The 22697-nt window shown below is 39.5% G+C and overlaps 1 protein-coding gene across 2 annotated transcripts in view; it reads right to left on the minus strand.

Moving 5' to 3' along the window:
• Positions 1-20441, minus strand: part of WFS1 (wolframin ER transmembrane glycoprotein) — a 34327-nt gene extending 13886 nt beyond the window's left edge. The window contains exons 1-3 of one of the 2 annotated variants that reach the window (XM_080373423.1): positions 20308-20441; positions 18088-18285; positions 361-443 (exon numbers count right to left, since the gene is read on the minus strand). In XM_080373423.1, coding sequence (XP_080229549.1) covers positions 361-443; positions 18088-18280 — 276 coding nt within the window. In that variant the 5' untranslated portion in view covers positions 18281-18285; positions 20308-20441. Of the gene's footprint in view, positions 1-360; positions 444-18087; positions 18286-19700; positions 20277-20307 lie in introns of those variants that run through there. The other variant, XM_080373424.1, reaches the window with a different exon arrangement.
• Positions 20442-22697: the final 2256 nt, after the last annotated feature.

Raw genomic sequence — 22697 nt, forward strand, 5'->3', positions numbered from 1 at the left:
GGCTGAACCAACAGCATTTAATAGCCCCTCTCTGCACACCTCTACAGTAACTGTTTGGCATATGCTTGTAAAAACAAACAAAACCACAAAAGTAGCTCTGTACCTCCTCCATTCTCTCAGCTTACCCTCCTCGTTTTCTTGTGTGTCCTACAGGCTTACACAAGAGCTGGACCTGAAACCAGTAGCACACCCAAGCAAGCAGCATTTCTCAAGGCAGAGAAACCATCTGGCATCACCTTTCTTTGTACCCGTTTTGATCAAAACTATTCAGTTCAAAGAGGAGACAGTAGTTCTAAAGCAAGCAGTGCTACCTTTGGAACTAAGAGTAAACAAGACTGGACAAAGAACATATAAAATTACCTCAGTTTGTGCTTTTGGTTCTCCAGCTTTGGCCCTCTCAAGCAGTTCCTCAAAAATCACTTCAGGTTCTTCTTTCACGCCCTCTAGAAATTAATTTGATAAAGAAAATCATTTACTCGCAGTATTTGAAAGTATTTTATAAATGATTGCTATGCATGGTTGAAGAATTAAAGGATCCTATCTAAATAAATCCAACACGAGTGTTTTGCGAAGAACAGTAGAAATTAACTCATTACAATATTTACACTATCTCAGTGTTGTACTTCAGTGTATTTACCATTACTTGTTATTTGGTACCTGCCACAAGATGACATACAGAGCTTACGGTTTCTCATTTACTTCCACAGAATTAATTTCTCAATAGAATATTTATTATAGTAAACATGAGCATACACAGAACACGTAGTATGGATCAGCTTTTGTACTATTACTATTCTTATTTTTAATAGCACTTCAGTCTTTCACTCTGCAGCCTTTTTATTTAGTAATGGAGCCTTTCCAAGAGTTTTGAGAAATTAACCAGCCTTTTAAAACATGTCCACTACATTAGGAAGCTCAGCTCCTCAGTGTCTGGAGCATCCAGAAGATATCAATGATCACACCTTATAAACCTCACTATTTTGCGTCTCACTCCACATTTGCACCTAATTTTTTCTCCTTTCCTATCTACTATACACGTACAGACTTAAACCATTTTTTTATTCAAAAGCATCATATTGCTCTACCAGTCAATCATAAAGAAAAAAAAAATATCTTGAGAGCTTTATCTGACACCCAGTGTCTGTACTTGATGAATGAGTAATAGATTTAATGGAAAAGCTGACAAAGGCCAGAACTGCTACTTTTCATGAGATGACTTTCGTAAATTAGTTTGGAAGAATTTTAAAGAGAAAAATCAATACAACTCACACTCTTCAAGTTGGGAAAGCGTAAGAAAGGACAACAGACCTCTGACTCAATGTTAACAGCTTTACCAGCCAACCTAAAATTGTAATTAGCAAAATACAAACAACAGTAAGCACCAAAGCGTGACCCGTATGTACATTATCCCACAAGGTCACCAAACACACCATGACACTAGCTGCATACTGAGGGCACAGACAGCACAAGAAAGTGTAGTTAGGAAGCTCCATTTCCAAAAGTAGGAAACAAGCTTTCAAGCATCTAATGAATTACCTGTTTCAGTCTCTACCTTATCTTGGCAGCAATAATGTGTAAAGCCAGTAAGCAGCTCTGCTAGCTGAGGTGCCACTCAGCATTAGCTCTTTTTTCCAAAGGTGGGTGGAAGGAAGAAATAACCATTACAAAAAAATCTCCTGAAGAACAGGGCTACTTACATTCTTTAACATTCCTGGTACCGGGACTATTTCCAAACAAGAACAGGCTACAAGCCAATGCTTTCATTAAATGGATGTATTTTAACAAGACCAAACCATGAGGTAGGTTCTCTCCTTCACCATGCCACAGTTTTGTCTGCCAAGCTCCACTTGGAAAAATACTAATGCCAGATAAGAACGTGCTGTCTGGCTAAGCAAGGCACATAATGAAAAATAATTTTCATTTAGCACTTGGTCTTTTCAAGCTGTAAAAATATTATTGTAAAATAGGCAAACAGCATCCCAGCAAAATTAACCACTTTATCTCCTTGCCCTGATATATAACCAACAGCATTGAACTCCAAACAAGTCAGAAGCTTGTTTTCTAGATGGCACCACTCACACCAGCAGACATCATTCAGGGGCTCTCTGCTAACAATAAACAAGAAGTTACAGGAAAAAGTATATTGTTTGAAAGAAACAGTATTCATCCATTTACACCACTCAAATGAGAAAAGTTGGGTAAGGCAGTACTCTCCTGTTCCTTCCTGTGCTTTCACATCCATTAACTTCTTTTGCATCAAAATTTTGGCAGCAACTGTCTTGGCAATGCAATTTTTTCTGTTCAGGGGTTTCTACATGTTGATAGGAGAACACCACAAATATTTTGGTAATAGTCTGGATAAACCAATACAGGAGGCACCATTCAGAAGTTAGCTTTTGCTAATTAAGTGGAATTTACACACACACAAAAAAAGCAAACTACAGAAAGTCATTTGCTAAACTGATATAAGCTTTAATAAGAAAGGCAGTTTTCTGGCAGCTTGTACAAGCATAGCAGCTTCCTTTCTCTCCTGCTCCACTTGTCAGACATAGGAGCAAGGAGGGCTCTGCCCCTTTCCATGTCTTCTTGTTCAGATGAACGTCAGTTAGATAAGAACACTTACTATAATAGAAAGCTGTAAAGCATTCCCATGTTGGTTCTTTAACACCAGTATAAAGTTAATGTATTGTAATTACATTGCAGATTAACATATAATATTCTTTGCAAAGAAGGTAAAAAAGCAAAAAGCAAAATTAAAAATGTGCAGCCTTATGGTACCACCCTCATTGAGAGGAGAAAATAAAACATGCTGGTACCACAGCAAGCATCTTGAAATATTTGTTCTATCAGAGCTGACTGCCAGGGGAAAGAAAGGCTTTCTGCTGCTATTTTCAACCTACTGCCCAATCACTCCTGCTCAGTTATCACTTCTATGTACTCTCACATGTGACCTATAAATACAAATAAAAGATAAATAAAGTTATGTTTGTGAGTTGGTTCTGTAGTTGTAGGACAAGGGCAGAAAGGCAGGTTGTGGAGTGTTTTGGAGATGAAATGTAGAATAGTTTAGTATCAATGTTCCTGTAACTAGCAATATTTTTTCTTTGCTTAAAGAATAAGCAAGAGGATAAGTAAAAAGACAAAGCATGAACAACTTAAGTTTTGTGGCTGCCATGTCAATTTACTTTCTCAAAGTATTTAGGGCAGTCTCTGAACGTAAAAGGTCCAAAACAAAGGGTGTTTTGGAACAAGGACGAACAACGCTCTTTTAATTCAACTCAACACTAGAACAAATACTATGCAAGAGTCAATGCACCCACCATAAAAACACAAGAAGTTGTGATCTATAACTTATCACCCTTGTTCTTAAACGTGTTTTTAGTTGGAAAAATCTCTTGATGTGTATTCCTCCCACATAAGAGTACTGCAATGGAAATGCTGTCAGTAGCAGCTTTTATTTTCCAGCTTTGCTAAAAACTCATGTCTTTCTAATGTCAAATTTTACACTGTCTTGAATACAAAAATTTCCAGAAGAGGGGAACATTTATCTTGCAACACTTCATGTATCTTTTATGACAATTAGACTTCACTAGCTGTTGTGTGTCAGGTGCATTTATATAAGCCAATAAAGTCTATCAGTTATTCAAGGTGCACAAGCACTGCAGTCATTCAAATGAAAATAGGCAAGTGAAAGCACACAAGTTTTAGGCGGCACATAGCATTCATATAAAAAAAAAAAAAATAAGACAGGACAGGGACATGAAAGGGTGGTTAGTACTTGATATTTGGCTGTAGTTCCTACTCTGCCACCAAGACACTGTAAACCGCAGCTCATCACCAGGCTGCTCTGTGGTTTAGTTCCCAATTTAGTTAATTCTGCCTACACAGAATCAGGTCACTCAACACAAATTATTCAGTGGATATTGGAACAAGGACATTATTAATAAAATCTTAATGTTTTATTTTTATTATTCTCTGTGATTAAGACGAGCTAAAGGATGAAACGATAGGTTATCCTTTAATTTTTTCAGCTCCACTAAAAAAAAAAAGTGGGGGAAAAATTATCTGTGATCTGCAAAGGATCTAGATTTACTTACAAGTCTGCAGCACATATGTCCTCATACTACAGAAAGCATTTAAACTGCCAAAAGGCTACAGAAATATCCATTTTTGATATTCAAGCTTATCATTTAACAGGTTAAAGCTGTCACTTAAAACCTATTTTATTTAAGCACTTTAATAAGACTCAGTACAATGAAACTGATAAAGACCTGTACACATTTCACAGTCACACACAGCATTTAGAAAAGTAAGCTTAACCCACATATTATTAACAGATAGACTTTAAAGGTGCTATCAAAACATTACTTGAGTCATTTCCATTTACTAGTAAAACCTATGTTTTACAAGTCCAGGAAAAATACTCAGAATACAGAAGTCTAAAACCAGATGTTTATATAGGTAGGCTGTAAACAGGCTGATGAAAACTAAAGACTATTTACTTTCTGTGATTTTTAACATTACTTGACACATTGACTACATAAAGTAAGATTCCAGCTTTGCTGCTGTAGGCTTAAATGGAAATTTAGCATTCATTTCAGCATAGGCAGGCATTTTTACTGTTTGTTAGGTTTTGACCAGAAATAAGAAATGTTGCAAAAGTAAACATTTCAGTTTTTTAAAGAATACTATGCAATACTATGTTAGGATGAAATTATTGTCCCTTACCTCTGAAATTTACCAGTTACGGTGTTAGAAAGGCAGTTAATCCATAGTAGAGGATCAGTTCAAGCAAGATCGCAAGATATTTGTCACTTAAAAATTTTAAGCACTAAAGGAAGATGCCATCACTGATTTAATAACGTATGTATGCCTTGTCTTTGGACTACATCAAGGATTAAAACCAAAAAAACTCTTCAACATCCATACAGGGTTTTGAAGAATGGACTTCCACAATCTAAGTAAGAAATCGCTTCAATGCAACAGATTTTATAGACCACCAGAGTATACTGTGGTTCCTAGTATTCTAGCACAAATCAATGACGGATGCAATAGATTCCCAACCTTTCTAATATCCTTAACATGTACAACGGAAACACAACATGTGTGCATCATTGTTGACTTGTTGCAAAGTGCCTGATGACATATTTAGAAAAATGTTTTACATGCATTTTAGACAAACATTGTTTTTTAAAAAAGCTCATTTTAAGTGACAGTGTATGACACTTCCATCCACAAATTCTAAAATATATAAAGGCACATAAATAATAATCCTTTCACATAAGATTTTAGTTGTGTATATATACATACAGAATGGATCATACACATCTATCACATAAAACAACCTCAATTTTCCAAGTGCTCTTCTAACTGCTAGGAATCATTGCTTTCCTTAAAAAATAAAAAAGTAGAAAAAAACGAACCAAACCCAAACTACTGAAGTTATTTCATGCAGAAAGAGTCAACAGAGTGCATATTGAATAAGTCTTTGTTGAACTACCTTCCTACCAACACTAACACATTAAAGCTCTCAGCAGGGTGGATTTACCCAGGACAAGGGCGTTTCAGCACCTTGCCTGCTATTATCACCCCCTGGCCAGGTGCACACAGCTCTTCTTCAGTCACAGCTACAGCGCCTGATTTCCAGATAAAACAAGACCATGAACGAGGAATACCAAAGCAAAAAACTGGTATTTCAAAGGATCACAATCTTTTATGCCTTTTGAGCTTAAGATCTTACCTGTTCACGCAGTTATTGGGGGCCAGCCCCAAGACAGTTATGTTATCATGCACAATAAGTCTTTTTTTGGTTTTTTTTGTTTAATACAAACACAAGCTGTGTACTACCAAGTGCTTTGAACAGTGGAAACCTAATGAGAACAGGATAAAATGAAAACTGAAAGCAGTTTCTCAGACAGGAACCAATAATGAAGGCAAAGTATTCATTTGAAATATATAAGCCTAAAAGAAATTATGGGTTTTACAAATGAATATTAAAGCTACATGGGAATTCTACCGAACAAAGGATTAATGCATTAAGCAACACCCACACTAAGTGTATGAAGGAAACCTGTATAGCATACACACTTTATATGATCACGACTACAAGCATTCATTTGGGCTCACAAAAAGAAGTGACAGAAACATGCAGGAGGAGTAGGAAAACACCCATGTGTTGGGGAGAATAAAGGATCTGAGATTATAAGATATGAAACAAGATTTCTCTGTTTGCCTTCCCATTTTATTAGTACTGCAAATGCTCCTGAAGTGATGAGAAACAGTGAGGAAGAGGTTAAGTGTATGCACAATCACGAATCTGATACATTCAGTCCTAGGCTTTTAAGTTTTTTTTTAAAGTACAGGATTTTAAATGCAGTTTCCTTGACCTTTTGTTTGAACAAACACTACTAAGACACACACACTGAGAAAAACACAGAGCAGCAAAAAGGCCAAGAAAGCAGCAATAAAGACCTCAACTACCTCACAGAAAGTATGATATTCAAAAAAGATATCACAATAAGATTTTAGATACATTTAATAAATACTTCAATGAAGTAACCAGTCAGAGAAACCAAAAGACAGAAAACAATTTTTGCTTCTAATTGAGTGATGCACAGAACCTAGTTTAAGAGGTTTGTGAGCTACTCTTGTAAAAACAAGTACCCAGACAAGAGTGTCAAAAGCAAAATCTGCTAGTCATATTTAAACATAAAGCCAGATAGGGAAAAAAAAAGAAAAAGAAAAAAGCAGAAATAAAGTTTTTAGATATAAGAATGCAACACCATAAACTTAAGGTGATGACAAAACAAAGAAAAATAGAAAAAGCAACAGATTTAAAATATATACCACCATAGATCAAGAGAAAAAAATCTCAAGAACACTTAAATGCAGAACCTGTTAGCACCTTTTAATGCCTTTTTCAAGCACACAAGTAACAGCGAGCTTAGCAGGTAAACTACAGGACCTATGGACAATTCAAGGGCAACTGAATATTTGAGAAAAAGAGAAAGTTGTGAAGTTGCAGTAAAAGATCTATGAAAATATGTTTGGTTTTTTTTCCCTCCCTGCCAGAGAACAGCATAGAGAAGCTCCTGTGCTGGAATCTCAAACTTAAACAAAGAAGCTATGGTTTCTATTAACTGTGTTTAAAACTATAGTTTCTCTTTATTGTTCATCCAAGCGTTCTATTGAACTACACATAGCAGCATGTAGCCTCTCACTTAAAACTGAGAAATGGAAACCAGCAAGTACGATACCAGAAAGGTCCACGATTACAGTAACCATTAAATCTGGTATCTATACAAGGCAAATATGTAAAAGAAAAAAAATAAATCTTAAGCCTATGGAAGGGGCAAAAAAGATATACTGGGTAAAATCAGACAATCTTGTGTAAAATGCCTTGACATTGGATGTTCCTGAAGGAGTCAAAAGGTTAAAGGACAGGTGAATCCAGCTCATGTTTCTATCTCTAAAGGTAGCTAGTAAGTCCTCACAGAACTCCTCTGAACAATGTAGGCTGTTACATGAATAAGTAAGAGATTAAGAACTAAAAAATTCAGAACACATAAAATTCTCATTCTTTTAGAGAAAAGATTATCAGTTTAGACACACAGAGATATACAATAAGGCTTATATTATCCAGTGAATGAAAAAAAAAAAAAGAGGATCAACAAGGAATTGACTGAGTGTTGATGATTCTGTGTTACACAGGCCAAAAAAAAATAATCTCAGAAGCAACTGTTGCAAAAAACCCCCAAACAAAACCTGCAAAGGGATTTCATTACTGCTTAAATTATAATAGGCCAGAAGAAATGCAGTAAAATGCAAACCAAGAAGACAGCTTATCATTGTAAACGCAGTGATAAGCTCTGAACTATTACACCCATAATAAAACCTTGGAGTTGTAACACACAGTTTCACAACACACACACCCCCCCAAAAAAACCAGCTCAGTGCTAGTAAGATACCATTATCAGGGCCTTTAACCTTGGGAAGAAGCTGAGGAGAATGATAGTAGATATATGAAGAATTTGCAAAATGGAGAAGGTAAATGGAGAGACTATTCTATGTCTTACCAAATCTGAAAACTTAAGGGTATCAACAGATTAAAAGTATTTGGCCAATGTCAAATATTTATATGAATTTAAAGAGCAACTGGACAGACCAAGGGTAGAAGAAAAATCCCAGAAAGCACTATCAAATATAAAGATGTCACTGCTTACCACTGCACAAGGAAGTCTCTAGGCTGCAAGGCACTAAAGAACATTCTGAGAAAGAAACAGCTGCTATTGAACACTTTCAACATCTCAGTAAAATATGAATAAAATCAAGTAAGGACAGCACTAGCACTGCATTTAGAAACAGCTCCCTGGGTCTAACAGGCGTATTATAAATAATGTAAAGGACTCTCATGAAAAAGGTAACAAGAATCTGAACCTGAAAAAGCCTGTCTCCATTCAGGTTCTCCAATATTAATACTGAGCATTGGTATCAACTTCAAGCCTTCACACACAGTTCACAAACAGTAACACTCCATTGTTAGTTCAGGTAGGAGAGAAGATAAAGCTGGATAGCATCCAGAAGAAGAAGAAAAAAAAAAAAAAACTACTTTGTATTTTTATTAGCTTTATCCAGTAAGCTCACTACTTAATATAAGCGGGTTTTGTACTTATAAGAAGTCACAGGATGTCAAACATTTCCCTCAGCTCCATGTCATTAACTGACAAGAGTAATTTACATGCTCGATGAAGAGTAGTATGGAACAAGCTTTCATCCACAGGTCTTTCCATCAGCTAAATCACTGGGGTGGGAGCAGGGAGGAAAGAAAGTAGTCTTTGACATTACATCTTCTCCCACACATGAACAAATTCTCCATATACCATGAAGCGTACTGATGTCTGAACTGATCTTTGTCACATTGCACAGTGGTGTTACTTACTTGAAGCCTCAGACACACATCACTTTACCACTTTAGCAAGAAGGCCTTACTGCAATTGAATGTGAAAGGCAGTATCATCTGAACCACAAAGAAAATTGCTCACTTTTACTTCGAGAGGATACTGATATAAACAACCTATGTCTGCTGCTCAACTCCACCTCTCCCACCACGCTCCACAAGGTAAGCTGAACAAATAAATGTGCAGGTGGAGACAGACATGACACAGAAAATACAGACACAAGATTAGCTACTGTATTCGAAAAAGCCTCTTTCATGACTTTCATTATGATGAACATGAAGCTGGATTTTTAATATATCTTTCATGTCTAGATATTTCCACAAAAACATGCCTCTGAAGTGCAACATATAAACTTATTCCATACTTAACATGAAGATAATAAAAGTTCCTAAATAGTACTTGCAGATAGAGTCTAACTGTTCTACTATCATTAATTTATAAATGCACTCTGTACCACAAGTTTCATCAGCAAAACCAGAGTTTATATTAAACTGTAGCTATCTAACCCAGCACTGGATTAGCTTGAAAAAGAAACAGCCAGTAACAGCTCAAAAACATGCTATAAATCTTGTCCCAAAGGAAGGTCGGGTGGTGCACAGAAAGGATGCATATCACCTTAATTATTACCATAAACATCCGCAAGGAAAGTCAGCTTGCTGGAAGCCAGTCATTTTTTAACATTAATTTTTCATCCTTAGTTTACATTTAAGGGCCCCAAAACATGTTCTGTCCGCTGGATTTCAATGCTTTCTGTCGAGCAAAGCTAAAATTAACCAAAAGAGAAAAAGCATTGCTTGGCTTCTTAAAAAAAATTAAGCTTCCAGCTTCTAAAGACAACCCACCTGCAAAAACTCTATTTGCAGACTGCTCTGAAGCATTGGCGTCATTTGGCTCTGGCCAACTGAATGGGATTCTCAAACCACTGTTGTAAAGGAATTCTGTCTCCTACTCCTCAGCTTTCAGTAGTCTTGTTCTCTATTCCTCCAATATCTACCTTTGCTGGGGTAGAGTCAGAAAGAGAAACTGTTATAACTTCTTCTGAACAGAAGTCAGTAGAGGTCTTACTACACTGTTCAAAACTACGCTAGGATTTTACTGTAAACATCTGGTCTTTCTGGGCTACTAAAAAAATTAAAAGCATGACTGAAACATCAGAAATAACAGCCTGTCACGAACATGAAGCAGTAAATTTACATTAGACGACTGAATTTGCTTTAAGAAGTTCACAAATTAAATGTACTAGCTATAGAAAATAATTTTCTTGCAGATTCTCAGCAATAGTTCATTTGCTGGTATGAAGAAAATTTTACCCTGTTGAAATACCAAGATTTTATAGCATTAGGTAGGAAGCAAGCAACAAGAATGCATGCACATACTAAGTAAATAATGCAGGTGTATTTGTTCAAGCAACAGTCAAAGAAAAAGTAGCAAAATGAAAGCTGAAGGGCATGCCTGTCCATGGTTATCAACATGTGCAAAATCTCCCTAGAAGGTATTTCTTTTGGAGTCACATCCTATAAAATGCCTCCAGTCCCTTTTGGAAGTGTATAGTGGTAATTCTGATAAGAGTATTACACAGGATTTTTTTTTCAGAAAAAGTTCATTCTGTAAGCACAAGTCCGGTAAGTTAATCAAAACCCAACAAATTCAAAACCTTCAGGGAACAGCATACAGCTTTGTTAGATTTTGTTTTCACTATGAAACAAGATTTCTGGAATCTCAGACATACTTAGAAGTGAAGGCATATACATATTAATGGCAAAATAGAAATCCTTTCATTAGCTAGAAGATGCTATGTAAGCATACCTCCAAAGTTAATGGTGTCTGATTTCTTTCAGGAAAAATATTTAAACTGTTCGTCCACAGGTAGATTGTCTATTACCAGTGTGCTTGTAGAAAAAGTTGTTTGTAACAAAAAATGTAGGTTCTAATAGCTTTTATGTGTTCCCTGGATCGTACTGTTGAGCTTTCGGTGTTCAGCAGAGCCAGTTTGAGTCTCTGGAGAAATCATCCTACTCACTTCCACAAGCTCCGAGAGTCCAGTGGCACTGTGTGCAGTACCTATGTAGGAGTAAAGTTTCTGGAAAGACTGATATTCCACTCAAAAAGCAAGCAGGCATTAGGCACCACATCATAAGCATGATTTGTACATACAGAATATAATGACACAGGGGAAGAGACTGGAGAAGTATTTTGTGCTACAAACACCATTGTTCTGATAAATGGTTTTATTAACTTCAGATATTTATTTGCTTATTAGCAAATGTTGAATCTTTTCATTTATTCAGAAGCCTCCTGGATTCTTATCTTAACTGCAAAGTAAGGGTCTGGTTCAATCACGAGTACATTGCATGTTTTTCTTCCATGCACTTCCATGGTTAAGATCTTAAGATGGTCTTACTTGCCCCAAGAACAAATGAAAATATTTGTATTAACATACATTGACAGACATTTTATTTTTAAAGGTGATAACAAGGATGGGAGAGAGGAGAATAACATTTGTTTACAGAGGTGTTGAAGTCTAGGACTCAACTTTTCTTTCTCTGGGAGCAGCAATACATTTGTAGATATGATAACAGTCTTAGTCATACCACAACTGCAAGTCATCAAATAGCATTAAGTTGAAAAGCGAGCAACCTGCACCCCCACAAAATGAATGCAAGTTGTCAGGAGAGCAATAAAACAAAGGAAAAAAAAGCATGTAGGTGGAAAACTAAGGATGACGATATTATAGAGACTATAAATTTTAAAAGTGGAGGGGAAAACTATTCTTAAAAGGTGTTTCTTTCTAGCATAGCTATTATTGTACAATGATCATTTAAAGTCATTAAAATAATTTTACACACAACCAATGAGACAGCCTTGCTGCTTTTTCCATACAGGCATCTCTGATTAAATCCTTTATGGGTTAGCTGTGATAAATCTAACACATTCCAAAACTGGAAAGTTAAAAATAAGCAAGCTTTTTGTAATTTCTCAGTTGATAATCATCATTATTAACCTTCTCCACCAAAAAAAACCCAAACAAAGGGGGGGGGGGGGGGGGGGGGGCGACACGACAACAATGGACCCACAACCTGCAGAAAAGCAATGCAAGAAAGATAAACCTCACCAAGCTCACATATTTTTGTAGAGGAAGATCTAAAGTTATCATAAGAACCTAGACAATGCTCAAGAGAATTTCAGCAGTTCTGCAGTTTAAGCTCTTCACCACAAACACACTCTAGCAGTTCATTAGGTTACCATCAAAAGTGGCCCTTAAAAAAGACCCAAGACAATTGCTTTGCAAGTCCACAGAGCCTTACCCTGCTTAGTAAGCACTTCTAATAATTAACTGACTTTGAAAAGGACTGGTTTCATTTCCCAGTTTACTGTTTTCAGTCTCACCTAAATTTTTCAATGAAGTGTGCTGCCTGCTGCTGCAAAGGGCCCTCTAGCAGCATGAGTTTCAAGAGTACTGTAGTGTAGCAGGGATTTGTTCCAGTTTTATTTGAAGATGAATGTACAGGTACTAGGTACTTCCAAATGTTTTCCTCCAAAGCCACTGTAAAATATCTCCAGAGGTTACCAGTTTTTGCTGCTGCTGAATGCAGATACATTATATTAGAGAACTGGTTCAGATGAGTAATGTGCTTTTAACTTTTCAACTCTTTCCATCTAATGCATTCTGCCTGCACAGTGGAACACACCAGGTTCCTTTTGGAGGAAACTAAATTAACAGATTATATTCCAAACACTAGATTAAATTTTTAAATGTGTACAAGAGGAACCTTGAGTCCTTAGCACCAAACAATTTACAGAGCCTCTATTTCATGACATAAATCTACTAATGTGAGTATAGTTCTTCCCCTTCTACCCTCTGGCTGCTCGTTTCTACCTTTCTAACACTCTGGGACTATGCTAGATCAAACATTTTGTCATCATAAACTAACAGATTATTTTGACTTCCTAAGTGGAAGGTGGAAGAAGATTGAGCTAGGGCACTTTTCAGCTCTGGAGTTCCCAACATAAAAGGACATGGGCCCGTTGGAACAAGTCCAGAGGAGGGCCATGAAGATGATCAGAGCTGGAACAGCTCTCCTGTGAAGACAGGCTGAGAGAGTTGAGGCTGCTCAGCCTGGAGAAGAGAAGGTTCCAGGGAGACCTTACAGCAGCCTGCCAGTGCCTAAAGGTGGCTTACAAGAAAGCTGAACGACTTTTTACAAGGGCATGTGGTGATAGATAGATTTAGATTAGACGTTAGGAAGAAATTCTTCACTATGAGAGCAGTGAGGCACTGGAACAGGTTGCCCAGAGCAGCTGTGGATGCCCCATCCCTGGCAGCGTTCAAGGCCAGGCTGGATGGGGCTTGGAGGAATCTGGTCTAGTGGAAGGTATCCCTGCCCACGGCAGGGGGGTTGGAACTAGGTGACATTTAAGGTCCCTTCCAACACAAACCATTCTATGATTCTAGGATTCTTAATCAGGTTCATTGTGTGAATGCAAAAAGTGTTATCAGTATCTTTGTTATCAGCCAAAGAAAACATTTATGCATTTCAAACAGTGAAAGGGGCAAAGATGGATAATCTTTCCTCAGATATATGGGTGTCTAATACTACTCCTACCTATGGTAAAAACACCAGCAGGTTATTGACAGCAATAGCAGCAGATCTGAGAAAGCCAAATCCCATTGTTCTGCACCAACTATGATGACGTCCCAAAATTTTATCTGAAAATAGTCATTAACCTTTGTTTAGATAGAATCTTTTCTCCCCTACAGCAATGCTTGGCAAATGAGCTTTCCAGAAGTCTGAGTAATTGCAGGTAAAATTTGAAGGGGCATTGTAAACTGACAGATAAATTTTTAAGTAATTAATATTCCAAGGCATAATACTCCTCTTCTAATAATCAAAGATTTTTGTGAGATTTCTTCAGGCTTCGCACAAACATTTCACTCTGCATCAAGAGTTAGTGTGTACAAGCAAACTGCCAGAAAATGAAGACATATAGGTGCTAAAATAGAGCTTTGAAGCAAAGATTCTTTTTAACCTTAAGTGGAAGAGGTTAACACTCTGAAAATATTTGTAAATTAAAGAGGTTCCATATTTGTTAGCTATCATTTAGCAATGGGTTGGAGACACACTGTTTTACATTGTTACAATATATCGTAAACTGTTTAGAAGAATTTTTTTGTACTATTTATAAATTCTAAGTCACGCAGTTTATAAAATAATTTTCTTCCAAGAGATACAAAAGCACCTCATAACCTTCTTAAGTACAAGCAGAACTCTGCACATCTACAAACAAAACGTAACAAATTTATTTCTGTCTGCAAAGCTCTCAGTACAAATACCTTCCCCATATGTTCTCAATTTCAGAGCAAGATATTTGTGCATATTTCCTTAACAGCAAAAACAAGGACAGAACAAAAATTAAGTCCTTAATCAAAAAGATTCGAGCATTGCAACTTAGCATTACAATGCTGTCAAAAACTTCCCAAACTCTCACCTCTTAATTCCTACGTGATTCCGCCTCTCCAACCTTACTGGCTAGCAAATGTACATGAATGATGCAAAAAACCCCAAATCAAATCTTTTTCATCCACATATAAAAGATCATTAACTTCACACTGTCTCCCAGATTTCTCTGTTATCCTAGGACATCCTCTTACCTGCTGACTGGCAGGCAGTCCATTTTTACGTAAGACACTTCACATGCTTGAAAGTACTTAAGCATTACAAGAAATGGTGTTACCTGGGGTGACAGACAGTCCAGTTCAAGTTACCATCATGGCTGACTTGAAGCATTTACTTCAATCCAAATATCGCAGGCAAGTATCAGATCACTATCGTACTGTGAGAAATTTCTCTCAACTCTGCTTTCTTTTCATCTGAACCAAAAGTGAAACGTCCACTGGGCCACAGAAAGCTGCTCTCTAGCCCAGCAAAACAGAAAACTTACCTGGAATGTGGATTCATGTCTCTCTTCCAAAAACATTACATTACTAGCAGCAGTATTCAGATATTCACACGCTAATTAAGTATGTTGAAGGTCCTTTCTTCCTAGCTCTGCTCTGTGTACACATAGAGGAAGTGGATCCACTAACAAGAATGATGTTTTTAAGCCTATTTGGAGAATCTGGTGTTGTGACCTCCAGAACTGTCATCTGAGCTATTTCTTTTTGCATTGCTTTAGGGCTGTATCTCAAGGAAGGAGGATGCATAGAGTGGATGAAATACAGATACCAAAAAGGGGTATGTAGCAGCTGGACAGAAACTGTGCACCTGGGAGGCAAAAAAAAAGTGTCAGGAGATTTGAGTCAGTGTTTCAACAGACTTCACCAGATTTCATTAGCAAGCAGCCATTGGTCTTCCTCACTATCCACTATGTTCCTCTTGGCACAGACTACTAAAATAATGACAGAACTTTTGTGTTTAAGCAACTGGCAACTCTCCTGTAATTTGCTTGCATGAATACTGATGACTCAATGGTTTTAAAGTTTCAGAAGTCCTAATTAGTAGTGCATATGCTTTGCTCACTAATAAACGTCCTGTCCAGGAGCATCCTTGAAAAAGCAACTATTTTTTTTTTTTTTTTTAGTTTAAACATGAGAGTTGACGTATTGATATTTATTCTATTCCTAACACATACACAAAACCCTAACTTACATAAACAGAAATTTTCTAGAGAACGCAAGGGCTTTGAGTAGAAATAGGAATACCCACCTTTTCTTTTTTAAAACCAAAAAACCCTCAACATTTATAAGTCATCTCAAGCTCAACAACTGAAATTTTTTTCATTAAATTCAGATTTGATTTCCACAATAAATTCAAAGCACTCTTCCCATTGCGAAACGAAATATACAAGGACTAACAAAAACACTACCTAATGATATATTAGCAGAAGATAGATTGAAAATTGCTAAGAAAAAACCTACAGTGAGTTCGATACAAATGAAGTACCTGTGCAGCTGAGGATGAGTGTGTGCTTAAGTGCTTTACTGAGTCAGAGCCAGGGCATTCATTAAATTACTGGATTATGCTACAAGATATGGATCATGCTGCAGGAATAAGAGATGGGTGTTTCCAGGAAATAAACTACTTAACATTCATGTTGATGCTATAGCCTTAAACACAGTATAGGTAAGTAGAGACTGGAAGAAAAAGCACTGTTCAGAAATACAGATATGTTGGCAAGAATAAATCAAGAATCACTGAATGGTTGAGGTTGGAAGGGACCTCTGGACACTATCTGCTCCAACCCTGCTCTGGTCATGCTGGGCCACCTACAGCTGGTTGCCTAGGACCATGTCCAGATAGCTTTTCAGTATCCTCACTGACGGAGAGTCTACAAACTCTCTGGGCAACCTGTGCGAGTACTCCATCACCCTCACAGTAGAAACTGTTATTATTATGACAAATAACATCAGACCAAAATAACCGTAGAAGAAAATACTGGATGAAGAAACATGATCTTATCAAATGCATTTGCGATCTAAATCCAATAAAATCTTGGTTAAGAGACTCCAGCATGACACAACGGCAATAGTATCTCATTCTGTAGCATTAAACACGTGCATATATTAAGATGAGGGTAGAAAGGGCAATGACAGTAGCACCAGGCACTGAGAAGATTTTCATGGGAACAGATGAGTCACAACTGAAATGGAGAAATACATCAGTGCTCTGAAGTCCTCTTTTACAAGGCTATAAACAAAAGCATCTATAATACAAAACTGCATAGGGTACACAGGCCTGTAAAGAGAGCCATGACAGAAATCAATATGATTTTAAAAAGCCCAATATTGATACAGAGTAAGAAAATCTCCAAATTGGCTAGAGAAGAATACCTGAAAGAATCTGTGTAAACCACCACTAGATTGACAGTTTGTATTTTCAGAATCTTGCGTGAATGTGGACACCAGAAACCTATGTTTTCCTCTTTCAGTCATAACAAAGACCAAGATAACTGCATGCCATCCTAATACTACTGCTATTCTTTGCCTGTTGAAGCATACTAAGAAACTTGAGAATGAAGGAAGAAAACACACCTGTTAGCACTGATCCTGAATTAATAATCATGTAATTAACATTAGAAGTGTCAATTCTCCATCATCTCCGAATACTTTCACAGTGGGAGAGATGACAAAGTTGGTAATGATACCTCCATCTGGAACGTGCCTTTTAGTAACAAAAAACCCAGAACACTGCAGCAGCCAATTCTGAATTAGATGCAAACAGTAGATGTGCTAACACAGCCACAATATTGGCCTGAACTATGTGCAGAGCTCAGCTGCATCTGATACACGCCATGTAGATATTCACACATTTAATAATTTTAAACTCATGGATAGCCTTATTACCTTCAATAGAGTGACTCATTTATGAATGCAAGGGCAAGCACATAAGCAGTTTCAGAATCAAAAGTCCAATTTTAAAGAAAGTTAAGGAGTAGTAATTTTGCTAGACCTCAAACACAAGACCTTCTTGCACAAGTGTCAGATTACAAATTGAATTTAAAACTTGAACTCAGCATCTGAACACAAGAGCCAGGTATTTTTTTTTCTACCTTTTGCACAAGACATTTCTCTCATCCCGTCAGTCTTCTCAATCTTTGAAACTCAATGGCTTCACAGTGCAGGGAGGGGAAAAATAATACCATTCTGCCTTTCAAAGTGTATCATGATTCTTAATCCAACTTCTTATCTGCCTGCTAATCTTCATTTCTGTTGCTGTTTTCACATATCAGCTTACTACTCCCTCAGTCTACATTATAGTAGTATCTATTCATCCACATCAGAATTCATATTAAAGCTAGAGTTAGCACACAATGTAGCCAACTGAAGAAATTAAATCAAAACCTTAATATTTTCATAAATTAAATTTAATTCTTCCTGCCAATTTTTCAAATAGACTCCTTTCCTGTTGGGTTGTACGCATAATAAAAATTGGATGGGAAAACTTGAACATATGCACGGGGTAAGCTGCAGAAGAAATGTCTCTTCCACAACAACAGGTTAAAATAAACTGGAGAAAGTTATTTTCCTACTTTACAGTGTCTCTTTAAACAGATTTTAGAATACATATACACAAAATAATCTCCCAAAGTTTACTATAAGCCAATTTTGCACAGAAATTGCTTTCATATTTACCACTTTTTTCAGCTTTCTCCCTGCTACGGGAGTAGCCAGGAACCGAAGAAGAAAAAGTTGCACTATCCCCTGAAGATGGTCCCGAGTTCTGATTGTTCTCACTATGGTCCACAGCAGCAGCGTTTAGCTGGGACCTTCCAAGATGCAGCTGGGGGTGAGAGGGACTTGAGGGGGGATCAGGATCTGAGTTCATTTTAGCTGTAAAAGAAGAGAATAATGATTAATTATCAGGTAGTAGGGTTACAATATAAAACCAGAGTAAACATTTAAAATCTGAATATACTTGTATAATTAGTTAAACAAAAAGCATAGCAAAGAGCAAGAAGGCTGACAGCAACTTCAAGATGTATTTATACATTCTTCAGTAATTCCATGTATGAGCAGCTATTGTTGAGTAAGAGTGACCACATATAGCATTGTGCCAGAATAGCCACTGCTATGAACTAAATAAAAACTGGTTTTGATAGTATAGATAGTATAGATAAACACTAGAATTAATCAATCCTATAAATACTGGATACAAATAACTACTTTGAATCTAATGTTCTACTTACACATGCAAGAAATAAAGACTAGCCCCTAACTTTTTACAGAACAGTACCGACGTGTCCATAATGATAGAAAAATTTCACTATGCATCAAGGGCCTGGTTCACAGCCACCACCTAATCAGGCAACAGAGAGAGACAAGAAAGGTAAGAAGGCAAAGGAGGAGATGTAAAACTCTGCCACTGGAAATGAGGTGAGGGACACCAGTAAAGATGCTCTTTATGGCCATTTCCAATTGTAATACATACAATCCAAAAATAAGCTATTTACTACTATATCCAACTATACAAAAAAATAGTATTCATACAAAAAAAAAAACCCCACTAAGGCAGGAAGGGAGAGGTCTTACAGTTTCTTACAAGAGAAGGCCTTTTAACTTTCACTGTAAGCCCTCTCCTAAATGATGTGAGGATCTCTGTTCTCTATTATAAAGTTCCTTAAATAAGGAAACTTTCATAAAAGTGCTTAGTGAAAACTCAGCTTTTACAAGACAGGCAGCAGCAAGGCGCAGGCATATGCTACTACCACAGAATAACTCATAGCGCTCCCGGTGCTTAAAAGTAATTCCCCTCAAGTTAAACAATTTGCAAGGAACACTGGAGAGGGTGTCTGGCTACAAACTTACAAACTGTATTTTTTAATTCTGTACATTCAGAATACTGACCTAAAGGTGCCCTTGTAAAGGTGAAGGTAGTATAGCCAAAACCAAAGATCCACTGCTCAACTCAGCCAACAACTACCCCCACTGAAAAGACGCTAAAATCCCAGCAGGATGCTACAAGCACCAGCAACTTATGTGTTGTAAGTACACTTACTACTGTAAGACACACTCTTTGTACTTCAGACAACTTGCTTGCCCAAATTAAGCTTCCCTGAACCAGAAAATATTTCACTGATACAAGTAAATGCATTTCTGTATTATGTTTCTACATCAAGTTATAAATAAACCAACAGAGTTCAGTCAAGCTTCAAACAATCCCAGGAAAACACAAGAGATTAAAATACTTTCCCACTAAACCAGCACGAGTATTTTTAACCACTATACAAACACAAAAGTTACTTCACCTCTGGTTTTAAGCTTGACCTCAGCGCTTCGGCAGAGACGAGCGGAAGCCCCACGGTGCCAGGCTCCGGCTCCCGGGGCGCACCCCCCCCACCCCAGACCGGGGTCCCGGCCGGGGTCCCGGCCGAGGGCCCGCAGCAGGCCCAGCTCGGCGGCAGCCAGCCACCAGAAGGGCTCCCGTCCCCGGTCACCCCCCGCCTGCCCCGCAAAGCACGCCGCCAACTTTCCCTACTGCGGGCTCAGGCGCGAACCGAGGCTAGCCCTTCGGCTTAGCTGTAGGGCTGCTTCTAGAAGCCTGCCAGCGGGAGGCGGGGTAAGACTCTGGGGAGCCCGGGAGAGCTCCGAAGGCAAGGGGGGGAACCGGGAGGCACCGGCGGGCCCGCGCCGCCCCGGGCCGGCCGAGCCCAGCTGCCAGCAGTGACTCTGCAACCCCCGGCGGGGCAGCCGGAGGGCTCGGCCTCGTTCCCCGTGAGGCCGGAGGGCGCCCGGGCGGCGGCTGCCACCCCGGAAGGCCGGGAACCCCAGCGCGTCCCCCAAGCACGGCGGCGGGCCAGAGGGAGGCCGGCAGCTCGGGCCGTCCTGCCGGAGGTCCCCGCCCCAGACGCTCACCGAGTCCGGCAGGACGAAATCACCAGCGGGGACTCCCGGCCACAAACTCCCCAGTGGCTCCAGAGGCTGCGAGGCGCCAAGTGGGGCACCTCCCACCGCCCTACGGGGGCGGCCCCGGCCCCGGCCCTCTGACCGCCCCGCCCCGCCCCGCCGCCACTCACCGCCCACCGCGGGCCGCGGAGGCTTCGCCACTGCCGGGCGGGCCCGGCGGGCGGAGGAGGAGACGGAGGCGGGGGCGGGCCGCGCAGGGGCGGTGCACCGGCCGGCGGGAGGAGAAAGGCGGCTGGGGCAGCGGCGGCAGCGCGTCATATGCGGCCTGTTCCCGCGCTGGGGGGCGGCGGCGTGCCCCGCGGGGATGAGAGGGGGTGTCTGACGGGGGCGGCTGGGGCGGCCGCGGGCAGCTCCAGAGTGGCAGCATGGGGCAGCAGGGGTGGCGCCCGCCCTCGGGAGAGGCTTCGTGGGGCAGCCGCTGCGAGGCGGGTTCTGGCGAGCCGTGAGGCGGCGGCGGCCTAGAAGCGGCGAGAAGGCCGCCCCGAGCGGCCACCAAGCGTCGGGGAAGGTGCCCGACAGCCTCCCCGGGCGTCGGTCCCGAGCTGTCCGAGTGCGGATATAGTCCTTCCCCTCAACCAGGGCCCTGCACTTGGCCTTCCGGGGAGCGGGAGGGGCTGGGGCCAGCCCTGCCGAAGCGCCTCCTGTGAGCGAACATGGAGGCGGGCAGGGCTTCGCGCCCTGTCAGCCGCGGGGGGCGAAAGCGGCTTCCCCCGAGTCTGAGAGGGGGCACGGCCCTCCTGCCTCCGAGTTCCTCCGTAGAGAGCAGAAGGAGTGAAGAGAAGGGGGAAAAGGGTGAGAACAGAGTAACTACTTATTCCTGAATGTCTTTTAAGTTGCTACTGTATACACTACTTCTGCCTGCATGGAAAGCAGCTGGGCTGGTAGTGAGCTGTAAACTTGGACGTATGTGTTGTATTGGTTGTATTGGTAGTAAACGTCTTTTTAGAAATAATACACTGTTTCTAATTTTTTTACCTAAAGAATAAATAAGTCAAGGTCCCTACGAGGTACTGTGAATAGCTTCTAATTAAAAAACCACTCCAACCTCACAAACTCAAAATAGGAGATTAAATTTAAACTTCAGCCATTCATATTTAGTCACATAAGTTGATTTTTCACAAGTCCCAAGTTGGCAGCAGATCATGGGAAGCTATGATATGTTCCATTTTTCAAATGCCAGTTAGATCCTACTTGTTGATGTCACTGCATCTTGGGTTTTTTGATCCCCAAACAAAAATATGGTCCCCAGCATCCTTACTATTTCCTTGCCTTGGAAGTCATAACAAAATTCTTTCTTTTATCTAAAATAAGTTTCAAGAAACATGAAGTTATGCTTCTGTTTACTTCAAATTAAAATAAATTTTGGAAAGAAAAGAGTTACTTTTAGGAAGATCATTTCAAGTCTGAGTGTAATATGGTTTTGTCAGGAACATACAATGCCCACCTTGTGTTTTATGTTTAGTTGTTTCTTTAGAGTAGACTGACAGCATGACTGAACTCAGATATGACAAACTTCCTACTGCTGCAATCTGCTCCCCCAGCTATTCACATTTTCTGCAAGATATTATTCTATACCACTGATTTGATATTTAGTGGGTGTGCTTAATGGATGTAACTTGCTTAGGGAACAGGTGGAAATGAGGGTGGTAGCTGGAGAAGTAACTGAAAAGGAAATGTAAAAATAAAGTCTCCCCTGCTGCTTGTGCCTGTTCCTTTCCAAGGCACAGTCAAACATGGCATAAGCCATTACAGGGAAGTTCAGTTTAAGGTTAAAACTGACACACTGACTACTAACCTGCTTAACCGGGAGACTCACTGTAAAATATGTTCTGTGGTTGCTTATGACCAATCTTACATTGAAGATGCACATTACTGCCGTTGCTGAACTTTATCAGGTCCTTACTTAAGATAAGGTCAACTAACCCTTTGCAGTAAATGAATGTCACACACACCTTATGTACTCACATACATTTTATATAAATACATATAATATTACTGACAGTAAACTAAGCTCAGACATGATGGAAGCTTCTATTATGAACTTCACTCATTTCACTTTGGCTTACACTTTATCACAAACTATTAGTTTGTATTTGGCATTATCACAGTTGCTACAGCACAGTTGTTACAGCTACAAAGAAACATGGAAGTACTGTGATATCTTGTCACAATCCTTTTTTAGTTTCAGTTATGTACTATGACTTACAGAATTAACAGAATGGTTGAGGTTGGAAGTGACCTCTGGAGGTCATTGCTCCAAACCCCCTCTCAAGCAGGGTCAGCTATAGCCAGCTGCCCGGGACCATGTCCAGGTGGCTTTTGAGTATCTCCAAGGATGG

Source organism: Falco punctatus (assembly GCF_963210335.1).
Source record: "Falco punctatus genome assembly, chromosome: 1".
Classification (NCBI taxonomy): Eukaryota; Metazoa; Chordata; class Aves; order Falconiformes; family Falconidae; genus Falco; species Falco punctatus.